At 39.8% G+C, this 13,621-nt stretch overlaps 1 protein-coding gene across 1 annotated transcript in view; it reads left to right on the top strand.

Moving 5' to 3' along the window:
• Positions 1-10,097: 10,097 nt before the first annotated feature.
• LOC105009982 (immunoglobulin lambda-1 light chain) overlaps positions 10,098-13,621 on the top strand; it is an 81,868-nt gene continuing 78,344 nt past the window's right edge. The window contains exons 1-2 of the mRNA XM_034295641.1: positions 10,098-10,257; positions 10,351-10,676. Coding sequence (XP_034151532.1) covers positions 10,218-10,257; positions 10,351-10,676 — 366 coding nt within the window. The 5' untranslated portion in view covers positions 10,098-10,217. The remainder of the gene's footprint in view (positions 10,258-10,350; positions 10,677-13,621) is intronic.

The raw sequence follows: 13,621 nt of genomic DNA, 5'->3' as shown, positions 1-13,621 counted from the left end.
TTTACTGATGTGTTATACACCAGACATGTCAGCAGCTTTTAGACATTTATTTTATTGTTTGTTTGTGCCATGCTCTACCATAGCAGCTGCTTTTGGATTTTTGACTATGACCCTTGCCTTGGAGACTCACCGACTACGTTTTAAGCCTTCGCCCCTCCTGTACCTTTGCCTGGTTACACAGTCTTCACCCGTGTCTGAACCTGCCTGTCCTCCACCTAGTTACTGCCTCACCCTACTGGAACTATTACCTGCTGTGTGTGACCCTGCTTGACCTCCACCATTACTGCATTACCCCTAGTGGGTCCAGAATTAAACATAGTGCCCTCTGCACTTGAATCTTATACGCTTTCCTTGATTATTTACAGAAACATTTATTGCTCTTTAGTTTTCATGTAGATTCGTGTTAGTACTGCCTGGCCACATAAACTCCTTGCTCTGGCCAAGAAGTACAGCAACATTTAGATAAAAAATTCTTCTGTTTTTCTGTAAACAAATGTTTTGATTGACAAATGGCTATTATCAATTAACATGAATATAAACTTTTTTAAACACAGACCAAGGTCTCTTTTACAGCTGGGCCGTGCATATACATGTTTACACAAACAGTAAAAAAACTCAGAGAACAAGACACTCATAAAAGACAAAGTACATTACTTAAAACACTGGTGTTATTTCCTCAGTGGTCTCAGGTTTTTGGTGGATATTGGGCCTTACGAGGTCTGCAGTGTCCCTTAGGTGTAACCTAAACAAATAGAGACCACTTTTCTACATTCCATTACAGTGTCTGGTAAATTTTCAACACAGGCACACCTCATTTTACTTAATGAGTTACTAATTAGGTGATTACCTGAACCAAATCTTATTTAACAAGGAAAAGTATAAAAACCACTGCTGTGGTCATCACTATCCTCTTGCAATAGCACCAGCTGGATGGCAAAAACAGTGCAAGTATTACCTCATAGGTAAATTAAATAAAAAAAATAACCATTCAACATGACAAAAGAGTTAAAAGAATAGCTTTGAGTGAGGAAAAAAGGATCAATTCTGGCTTTACTGGCAGAGGGATACAGTGAGCGTCAGGTTGCTTCCATCCTGAAAATTCAAAGATGGCATTTCATAAGAACAAGGTCAAGCAACAGACATTGGGGACAACAAAGCTACAGACTGGTAGAGGGCGAAAACGGCTGTCCACTGACCGAGAGGACTGTCAACTCATTTGAATGTCACTCAACAACCGTAGGATGACATCAAGTGACCTGCAAAAGAATGGCAAATAGCAGCTGCTGTGCACGGTGAGGACGGCTCAAAAAAAGCTCCTAGGAGCAGGGCTGAAGTCTTCATCAATGAGAAGCAAAGAACAGCCAGGCTGAAGTTTGCAAAAGACCATAAGGATTGGACTGTAGAGGAATGGAGTACGGTCATCTTCTCTGACGAGTCAAATTTTCAGCTTTGTCCAACACCTGGTTGTCCAACCTTTACGGAAAAAACACATGAATTTCACGTGGAAAATCACATGATTACACAGATGAAATAAAAACATGATATTCCAATGTGTTTTTGGAACATTCCACATGTGGCATTTGACACATGGTAAATACACATGTGGGAAGTACACATAAGTACATGTGAAAAATCATGTGGCGTTTTTTAACTTACCACATGGGGTATTTCACTTGTGTAATTTAACATGATCTCCCATCATTTTCACATGTAAGCGTTTCACATTCACATGTTGAGTTTTTAGAACAATTACAATTTCAAATCCACATTCCACACTTCATTAATAAAAAACGACAGTCCAAGTACTTTCAGCAACGTCTATTAGAATCTTGTAATGTTATTGCAAATTTGTATGATATTGTTGTAAATATGCATGTGTAAAGTACATGTGAGGCAATGTACTGATAGGGATCCAGTAGTTTTCCTGGTAGTGCCGGTTCTTGTTGCTGTTTGAAACACAATAAAACAAATACATTAATTAGTTTTAATCTCAATTCAACTAATTATGTTACTGTTACATTTTCAATCCAAAACATTACTAATTTTACCTAGAATCCTAGCTCTTCTCATTGGTATGCCGGTTATCCCTCAGCTTTTGTGCCATACAGGCTTTTATCTCTGGATCTCTAATGTGGGGAAACTCGTTTTGGACATGTTCTGAAAAATATAAATATATGTTCTCAATTAAAGATTTTACTTTGGCACTGAAGCAACTGATTGTATAGTAATCAATGCTTGTGTACTGGGTGACAAATAACACTGTGTCATAAAGCATATTCACAGTAGATGTAAACGCTATAATCGTTACGACTCCTTAAAAAGTGACACTCCAATTCAGCATTTTTTAAAACTCTACTCCCTAGATTTGACTTGCTTCCTGTATTGAGAGAAAATCAAATGTTGACCCTGTGGGCTATTCTCATTCCAGACCTTTAGGTGACAGTAAAGCGTATCACTTTGTTTTTTATCATTATTTACAAGCCAACAACAAACCTACAGGGCAAATAAAAAACTTGTGTGGGCCTTTAAAGACAGAGATTTTGATAACCAGGTGGTGCAATCTGGCCTGTGTGAATCAGAACTGGTTTCCAGATGGAAAGTGTCGGAAATGGGAAGGTACCTTTGTCCTGCAACAAAGTAGCAAGATATAATCAGACCTTTAGTTGTGGAACATTCTACAGTGCTCTCTACAAATATTGGCAAACCTGGTACATATGAGTAAATCGGGCTGTGAAAGAAAATCTTTATTTTTAATATCTTTATTCTCTTGATCTATTATTCAAAATATGAAATAAAATCTAACTGTTTATCCATGTACAACCCTGTTTCCAAGTTGGGACGCTGCGTAAAACACAAAGAAAAACAGAATGCAATCATGTGCAAATCTTTTATCCCTGTATTTATTTGAAAATAGTACAAATACACCATATCAACTATTGAAACTGAGACATTTAATGGTTTCTTTTAAGAAAATATATGAAAAATATGTGCCCACTTTGAGTTTGATGCCAGCAACACGTTAAAAAAAAGCAGGGACGGGGGCTACAAAAGACTGGAAAGTTTGTGTAATGCTAAATAAAACCTGGTGGAACATCTCACCACTAATTAAGTTCACAATTCTGTAGATTTTGTAGTGGGAATCACTACATGGGCTCAGGAACACTTCCTAAATGTATTGTCTGTGAACACAGCATATCACGGCATCCACAAATGCAAGTTAAAACTCTACCATGCAGAAAAGAAACCATATATGTCACGGTCGTGGGATGGAAAGGACACAGGCGCAGAGTAGAGGTAGGGAAGGTAATCCATTTTTAATCAAACAAAAGAAAGAAGGACTCCAACAAACAAAAAGGCAGCAACCAGTGACGTGGGTCTTCCTTACACAGGATACACAAAACCAAAATGAACCACGCCTTGGGGCCTAACAAACTAAACTTAAATAGGGTCCCCAATTGGAGGCAATAACTAACACCTGCCTCCAATTGGGGAAACCAAAAAAAAGGAGTAGAGGTGGCTAAAGGCCACCTCCTGTCCTGTCCCGGCTATGCCCCGAGCCCAGCGCAGAGATGGCTAGGGGCACGGCCGGGACGTGACAATATATAAACAAGATCCAGAAACGCCGCTGCTTTCTCTGGGCCCGATCTCATTTAAGATGGACTGAGGCAAGAGGAAAACTCTCCTGTGGTCTGAGGAATCAAAATTTGAAATTATTTTGGGAATCATGGACACCACGTCCTCCGGACTAAAGAGAGATACCATCCAGCAGCACACAGTGCAAAAGCCAGCTTTTGTGATGGTATGGGTATTAGTGCACATCGCATGGGTGACTTGCACATCTGTGAAGGCACCATTAACACTGAACAATATATACAGGTTTTGGAGCAACATATGCTGCCATCCAGACAACTTCTTTTTCAGGGAAGGCCTTGCTTACCACATTGTGCACGTATTACAACAGCATGGCTCTGTAGTAAAAGAGCCTTGGTGCTAAACTGGCCAGCTTGCAGTACAGACCTGTCTCCCATTGAAACCATTTGACGCATTATGAAACTAAAAATATGATAAAGGAGGCCCCAAACTGTTGAGCAGCTGAAATCCTATATCAAGCAAGAATGGGAAAACATTTCACTTTCTACACCACAGCAATTGTTCTCCACAGTTCCCAAAAGCTTACAAACTATTGATAAAAGAACATGTGTTGCAACACAGTGGTAAACATGCCCATGTCCCAATTTCTTTTAAACAAATTGCTGGCATCAAATTCAAAATGAGCATATCTATTTCCAAAAACAATAACATTTCTCAGTTTTATATTTGATTTGTTGACTTTGTAGTATTTTCAATTAAGTATAGGGATAAATGATTTGCACATCATTGCATTCTGATTTCCTTTGCATTTTACGCAGCGTAAACCACTGTTTGGAAACAGGGTTGTAAAACAATTAAAAGAAAAAAAAAAATATTACCATATAAAAAACAAAAGTCTCAAATATATGTAAAGGAAATAACTTTTCTTCAAATATATTTTCTATTCATTTATAATTTTTCCGCTGGTAAAAAAAAACACCACATGGATCGAGATCCATGCTTTTATTTCCCGATTATTCAAATGATCAAAGGTTTCATGTTTAGAATAATCAATTATGAAAATAACTGCAGCATATTTAATGTATAGGCTAGCTGGTAACCAACATTACAATGAGAAGGTAATGGAACGTTCACCGAATGACATCTGTGCTGCAATTTTCCAATAAACGTGAACGAACTTCTCCCTCGATTTTATACGGGTTCTACATTATTTGACCACTATACGAAACCGCCGATTTCTAACATGACTAACAACTTTATCATTAGACGTCCCACTTGACAGTTTCCCTGATTTCAGCCAGTTAAGCATATTTATTATATGTATATGGAATGAATGAATGAAACGAGTCGGCACGCTTATAGTAGCGGCTGCAGTGCATAAAAGAAAAGCAGTGCGTAGAAGAAGACAGCAGCTGTCTTCTTCTACGTTTCTAAAAATAAAACAAATAAATTATAGTTTTTTATTTTAAATAAAAGCGATTATGGAAATGTTTACCGTTCATGTTTTTTTATTGTATGGGAAAATCCTACTTAAAAAAACAGACCGCCATTAAATTTTTCCTCTCGCGCACCCCCTGGTGGCAGCTCCCCAGGGGTACGCGTACCACACAAGCGTGCCGCACAAGCCCTGAAAAGTGAAGCCAAAACGTCTCGATCGCCCCCTGGTGAGTGGTCCCAGTATAGGTCATAAACCCTGCCCTCCCCATGTTATTCAATGGGACGCGAGACCAACTAAACAATTAAATTACCCTTCAATTATCTTTTTTCCGAAGCTGGTTTCTGTCATTTACTGTAGTTTGTATCACGCTAATGTAAATTCAAGAGTTTGTTTTTAAAATAAGTTGGTTTTTAGTTAGTTATTTAATGCTCTAAAAACGGTGGTGTGACGTCGTGATTCACAGCTTTGATTGACAGCTATCTGAGCCGAGGAGCCACTGAAGCGCCATCCTCCTTCGGAGGACTGAGGAGATTGGAGCTTTACATTTAATCTCGAAATTTCTATAATTGATATAATTTCACACGGACATAATGGGTTTTTCTGCAGTACATTGTGCTAACCGATCTGGCATTTCCAATCAATCTTTGAATTTTTTTCGGTAAGTTAAATTTATAAGCTATATAATTAGTAAATAAAAGTAATGGGCTAGCTAACGTTAGCTGAAAGACAACAAGCCTCGTTAATAGCTAGCAGGTGATCGTTAGCTAGAAGTTACCAATTATTTTTGTATTAGGCCTATTCTAAATTAAGGTTAAACATGATGTAAGTTAGGCTATAACATATCGTCTAGGTTTAACAAGCAAAGGTTGTACTGTACTTGGACTTGCGATTGATTACGGTATGCGCATTCTGCAAGGGAGAGTGAGGGCGGGGCACAGGGGTGGGGCCGTTGATTTCGCGGCTTTACGGCTTTACTTCCTGCTCGCTACTGCGCATAACTACTGCGCAGAACTGGTCCCAAGATCGCTATCTGCGCAGACGCAAGTCCAAGATGTCAGCGCCGTATCGGGACACTGGCGGCTTCAGTTTTTACAAATGGAAAAGAGCGAAAGGGCGTCGTCCATTTTTTTTTACAGTCTATGGTACCACACTTTGGGAATCCCTGGTCTACGGAAAGGGACATCAGCTACCAATCACTTCCTGGTTTGTGTCTGCGCCTGTTGCCTTGCAAATCCACCTGATCATAAGAGTGTACATTAAAATGTAAATACTACACAGGTATCAGTGTTTAAATGTAAGATCACTGGATCAGGTGTCTTTGGGAGGCTACTGCATCTGTAATACAGTCAATAGACTACGGAAAGGGACATCAGCTACCAAATGCCACCATCAAGGTCCTTCTGAAACCAGGACAAGGAAGACTGCATTACAAATCATTACTGTCCCCTCCCACTCTGGTCTCACAGTTCCTAAACTTCACCTCTGAAAGACAGATAACAGGCAGGCAGTAAACATCAAACATGACTACAATATTCTGCCACCTGAACAGTTTATTTCCCTGTGTTGTGGCTCTCAACAACCAGCTACCTGTCCCAGAAGACTCTTTACATTGCTGCATAAAAATGGAATCAAACCTGTTAGTCAACCTGAATTTACCTATACAAGTGCTGGCCATATAATTAGAATATCATCAAAAAGTTGATTTATTTCAGTATTTCTATTAAAAAACTGAAACTTGTATAATGTATACATTCATTCGACACAGACTGTAATATTTCAAGTGTTTATTTCTTTAAATGTTGATAATTATAACTGACAACTAATGAAAACCCGAAATTTTGTATCTCAGAAAATTGTGAAAAGGTTCATAATTGAAAACACCTGGTGCCACACCCTAATCAGCTAAATAACTCAAAACACCTGCAAAGGCCTTTAAATGGTCTCTCAGTCTAGTTCTGTAGGCTACACGATCATGGGGAAGAGGCTGGCAGTTCACAGAGCTCTGTGTCCAAGCACATTAATAGAGAGGCGAAGGGAAGGAAAAGATGTGGTAGAAAAAAGTGTACAAGCAATAGGGATAACCACATCCTGGAGAGGATTGTGAAACAAAACCCATTCAAAAATGTGGGGGAGACTCACAAAGAGGGGACAGCAGCTGGAGTCAGTGCTTCAACAATCACCACGCACAGACGTATGCAAGACATGGGTTTCAGCTAACGCTTTCCTTGTGTCAAGCCACTCTTGAACAAGACACAGCGTCAGAAGCGTCTCGCCTGGGCTAAAGACAAAAAGGACTGGACTGCTGCTGAGTGGTCCAAAGTTATGTTTTCTGATGAAAGTAAATTTTGCATTTCCTTTGGAAATCAAGGTGCCAGAGTCTGGAGGAAGAGAAGAAAGGCACAGAATCCACGTTGCTTGAAGTCCAGTGTAAAGTTTCCACAGTCAGTGATGGTTTGGGGTGCCATGTCATCTGCTGGTGTTGGTCCACTGTGTTTTCTGAGGTCAAAGGTCAACGCAGCCATCTACCAGGAAGTTTTAGAGCACTTCATGCTTCCTACTGCTGACCAACTTCATGGAGATGCAGATTTCATTTTCCAACAGTACTTGGCATCTGCACCCAGTACCTCTTCACAAATCTAAGGGGTATTGTGAAGAGGTAGATGCGATACGCCAGACCCAACAATGCAGAAGAGCTGAAGGCCACTATCAGAGCAACCTGGGCTCTCGTTACACCTCACGAGTGCCACAGACTGATCGACTCCATGCTATGCCGCATTGCTGCAGTAATTCAGGCAAAAGGAGCCCCAACTAAGTATTGAGTGCTGTACATGCTCATACTTTTCATGTTCATACTTTTCAGTTGGCCAACATTTCTAAAAATCCTTGTTTTGTATTGGACTTAAGTAATATTCAAATTTTCTGAGATGCTGAATTTGGGGTTTTCATTAGTTGTCAGTTATAATCATCAAAATTAAAAGAAATAAACATTTTAAATATATAAGTCTGTGTATACATTATACAATTTTTGAATGGAATTACTGAAATAAATCGACTTTTTGATGATATTCTAATTATATGACCAGCACGTGTATTATACAGGTCATGTCAATATATTTATCAACTCTAAATCCTTTTAGTGTTCAGAGAGAAGACTAGAGGCTGCGGTTCTCTGAACGTCCACCAGGGGTCCACATAGGACCACCAATAATGATGAACTTTACAACAACCCAGCTGTCACTATACCACTGGTTTCACTCCACAACCAAAGACCAACTGATGGTTTCAGATTTCTATCTGTAGTTATCAGAGTCATTCACCAGGGACATGTTCTAATTCTAATAGTGTTGTCTCCCAGGATACACCTGTTTCCCCTCCCCTATTATTTATACCTTCATGTAAATTATGTGTTTTATTTTCTCTAAGAAAACCACAGTAAACCACACCTACTAAATAACTTCTGTAAGTGCGATTAACAAACCTTAATGAATAATAACATAGTAGACTTTTATAAAAAGCATAAATATGCTTGACATTCATTCATCAATGTTATGCAGTCTGTCCTTGTCAGACATAAAGCTGACATAAGAGCATCAAGCATTAAACAGTACTGATGTGTTTTAATTATTGATATTGATTTTAGTGTTATCAGACCATAGAATCGTCTTCCACTTGGTTTCAGAGTCTCCGACATGCTGTCTGTCCAACACAATAACTCATAGCAATATGTTTTTATTATTTCAATAATGGGAACAAATATTAATGTATCTCCAAAGAAGGCCAGTTTTGTGAAGCACCCAGGCAATTTTTGCAGTACGAACAGTGTTTCTGTGGAAGACAGATAAATCCTTTAGAATTGAGCCGTTTTCAAGAGACTGTTGTTGTTTTTCTCTTACTTTCTCAGCACCACCTTTCTTCTTCCTCTCTATTTTAACAACAAATGTAAGAAAAGCAGCAAATACAAAAAACACGTTGCTTAAGAATGCTGCTGACATTGCTTCTCCATCAGACGGACAGACTCAGAATATCTGGGCAAGAAGGACACTTGTCACAGGCCTGTTGGTGGCCTTTCTAAAAAGTGCCTCTCCTGTCCTGATATTCAGTTTTGGAGGACGGCCTGTTCTAGACAGATTCTCTGATGTTTCATTTTCTCTTAATTTCTTAATAGTGAACCTTACTCTGCTCTGGCAAATATTCAGTGCCTTGGAAATGTTTTTATATTCTACCCATGAATAGTGATTTGAATAATCTACATCCAGATTTTCTTTAAATATTCCTTCATGACATAGTTTTTGTTATAAATTCTGTTAACCGACAGTGGGACCTTCCAGAGACGGGTACATAACATGGGGTGACGTCTGCTCCGCGTGGCTCCGTGGCTCCCCTTCCTCTCCGGCCTCACTGGTGTTCTAACCACCGGCAGGAGAGTGACGGCAGCAGCACATCCCGAGGACGCACCGGTTTCCAATCACTGATAAGTTGTTTATATTCTGTTGTTCACCACCACACCTCACAGATTATTGCTTGTCTGTCGTGGCCGTGTTGGTGCGTTCTGTTAAACCTTTTCAAAAAGACTAAATGATTGTTGTCGTCCATTTTGTTTCTTTTCCCTTTTTGTTTCACTTTTACACACTTGTTACACTCCCACCATCACACATGGACCTTACCTGCACACTGGTGGACTCCATTCAACTAATTACAGCACTTTTAAAGAACACTGTCTGAACCACAACTCATTCAGGTGTGTCATAGCAAAGTGGTTGAATACTTATGAAAGAAAAGTATTCTGTTTTATATTTGGAAATACATTTACAATTAAACAATTTGCAGTTCGTATTTTTCCTTTCGACCTCATGGATTTTTTCTTTTAATGAAATCAATTTTAATTTCAAGTTTTACATCATAAAATGTGGAAAACTCCAACAAGGTGAATAAGTTAAAAGATAACATTGTCAGCAATTTTTATGTTTTTGAAGTCCATCTTAAAAGCTAATAGGCAGAGAGAGACAGACGCCCCTCCCTCTGGTCCTCCCTGTCTGTCTCCTTATAGGTTACCTATAGAAGCCCCTCCCTCTGGTCCTCCCTGCCTGTCTCCTTATAGGTGGGTCCTTCAGTCTCTCCTCTCCTCACACTCCAACCTGCTCATCTCTCATCTGGACAGTAAGGGTTGTTCACATCACACACTGACAACATGCTGGGGACACTCTGCACTCTCATCACTGCTCTAACATGTAAGGAGTCTGACTTACTGGAGGTTTTACTTCATGTTTTATTAATAATGAGTCTGTATGTTTCTTATTACTACATGTCATCTTATTTCTCAGGTGTCAGGGGTGTGACTGTGGTGACACAGAAGCCTCCTGTTGTGACAGTGAGGAAAGGAGAGATGGTCACTATGGACTGTAATCTGGGGACTGTTACTACTAGTGCTGCTCGTTGGTATAAACAGGTTCCAGGAGGAGTTCCTCAGTTTATTTTGTTTTTCTACCACACTAACAGTGCTCCTACCTATGGTTCTGGTTTCTCCTCTCCTAAATTCACATCTAATCATCAGTCTACATCAGATTACCGTTTGATTATTAATAATGTGGAGGAGTCAGACTCAGCAGTGTATTACTGTCATACATGGGACAGCTCTGCTAAAGAAGAAGTATCACAGTGATATACACCATGACAAAAACCTCCTCACCAAATACACTCACTTCTGCTTTCAGATGTTCTGAATATAGACACTAACTGAATGTCAAGTCATCATGAACCAGTGTGTCTTCAGTATGAGAACAGACCATGTTGGTGTTTTACTGAACCCTCCTATACATTTAGTAGAATATTGTAATTAACTTGTAAACCAACTGGTCCTAAACCATGAATCCTAATGGGATGTTACAGATTCTCCTCTGAGTCCGAACAGAAAACCCCATGTATCATAAACAGACTAGTTTACAGTAAAGACATATTACACCAACAGTCATTCAGTAATATATTGTTCATTCACAACCCAACTGGTTTACCGTAGAAACATACAGTATTACACCAACAGTCATTAAGTAATGTATTGTTAGTTCACAACCCAACTGGTTGAAGAGACATATTACATCATCAGTCATTAAGTGAAATAGACTGATGAGCCAAAACATTATGACCACCTGCCTAAAATGCTGTTTGTGGTTTTGGTGGTCTTCCATGTGCCACCAAAACAGCACTGACCCACCTAGGCATGGACTCTATAAGACCCTTGAAAGTGTCATGTGGTATCTGGGACCAAGACATTAGCAGCAGATCCTTCAAGTCCTTTAAGTTGTGGGGTGGAGCTGATGTGAATTGGACTTGGTCCAGCACATCTCTCAGATTTTCAATCTGATTGAGATCTGGGAAACCATTCCTGAGTGTGTGTTGGGTGGCAGGGTGCATTATCACTGCCATCAGGAAATATCATTGCTATTAAGTGGTGTACCTGAAACAATTTTTAGGTAGGTGCCATGTGTCAAATGATGAAACAGGATTTTAACCCGTTTTTGATTAATTCCAAATAAATTAATGCAACAAATTAATATAGAAGGAGAGTATTAAAATTACCGTACAAGTATCAAAGTTCTGGAGATTTGAGATGTTGCAAGAGAAAAGATACATGCAGAGATGAGGAAAATGCAAGTGAGACACTTTCTGCCTTATATCATCAAAACTAAACTTGTGGGGGTTGGATAGCTAACTAAAGGATAACAAGACTAGTTCTGAAGAATTACCCCTCTTATATTTAGAGGACACATGCCAATCTATGCTTCCTGGCACCATATTGTTGATATTGAGTTATCAACTTATTGGTCAAGATAAGGGGAGTAAGGCATGATCTTAAGTCCTGAATTGAGACCAGAGACAAATATCGTTATGAAAGCACATGACCAGACAGGCTAGGAATGAAATTGAGTTCATAATTATAAATAGCTATACTAAATAGTGAAGAATCATTTAATATTTATGTAACATAGAATAGGCTTTTTTCACTTCCTTCACATTGACATCCACATGAATGCCCAAACCGGCAATGCTCTGTTGGGTTTCACTGCTGGGTTTCCCACAGAACATTGCCCAGAGCATCACACTCCCTCCACCAACTTGTCGTCTTCCCACAGTGTATCCTGGTGCCATCACTTCCCCAGGTAAATAGCACACACATCCAACATATTGGCCATTTATAAATCTGCGTTTTTGTGCATTCTTGTGAACTCGTTTGACGTCATCTTTCATGGCCCTAGTACGATTCCAATCCAAAGAACGCAAGATACCAAGAACGCCTAAAATGCCCGGATGTGATCCGCCTCTTTTATCGAAGATGCATGGGTTGGTGACTTGTTCAGCGAGAACGCATCTGATATCCCAGAAGTCATTGCAAAAAATCCACATCTGTAAGTTTTTACTTTTCTTATTTCAGGTAAACAGTACCTGTAAATCAGCATCTGGAAAAAAAATTACGAGAAGTGGGCATTGTAGTCCCTGAATATTTGCCTTTTTTATTTAAGAAACGGCAAATTTATATATATATTGATTTTCACTTTCAAAAACATTTTCATATACAAATGTCATATATTTTGGATTTAGGTCCAGTAAATATCCCTACCAGCTACCGGCTGTCAAAACAGGGTGATGACAGCCACAGGATGCTGCAGGCATGGATATCCACCATCTCCAAGGAGGAAAAGGTGACTCTACAAAGGGACTCTTTGAACATTGGGGATCTCTGCAGGACGAAGGCATCGTACACAGAACCTGTGTTGCCAATGTAGACATCTATGAATTTTCTGCTGCTGTCACAAATACCCTGCAGGATAACTGACGGAAAGGGCTTGCGGTTCAAGTAACTTGGCATAGCAGGTGGACGGATTCTGATGTGGCACCCGTCAATTACTCCTCCAGCGACTCAGAAGGCTTCATGGCCTCAAGATGGGCAGAGGATCACCAATTCCCCCAATGCTGTGGCGAAAAATAGTGGAGCAATATCAGAAAGGAGTTTCTCAGAGAAAAATTGTAAAGAGTTTGAAGTTATCATCATCTACAGTGCATAATATCATCCAAAGATTCAGAGAATCTTGAACAATCTCTGTGCGTAAGGGTCTAGGCCGGAAAAGCATACTGGATACCCGTGATCTTCGGGCCCTCAGACGGCACTCCATCACATACAGGAATGATACTGTAATGGAAATCACAACATGGGCTCAGGAATACTTCCAGAAAACATTGTCGGTGAACACAATCCACCGTGCCATTCGCCGTTGCCAGCTAAAACTCTATAGGTCAAAAAATACGCCGTATCTAAACAGGATCCAGAAGCTAAGGCGTTTTCTCTGGGCCAAGGATCATTTAAAATGGACTGTGGCAAAGTGGAAAAGTGTTCTGTGGTCAGACAAATCTAAATTTGAAGTTCATTTTGGAAAACTGGGACGCCATGTCATCCGGACTAAAGAGGACAAGGACAACCCAAGTTGTTATCAGCGCTCAGTTCAGAAGCCTGCATCTCTGATGGTATGGGGTTGCATGAGTGCGTGTGGCATGGGGAGCCTACACATCTGGAAAGGCACCATCAATGCTGACAGTTATATC

Source organism: Esox lucius, chromosome 11 (assembly GCF_011004845.1).
Source record: "Esox lucius isolate fEsoLuc1 chromosome 11, fEsoLuc1.pri, whole genome shotgun sequence".
Taxonomy (NCBI): domain Eukaryota; kingdom Metazoa; phylum Chordata; class Actinopteri; order Esociformes; family Esocidae; genus Esox; species Esox lucius.
Note: the sequence above shows the minus strand (reverse complement) of the source record. Positions and strands in the feature narration are given on the sequence as shown.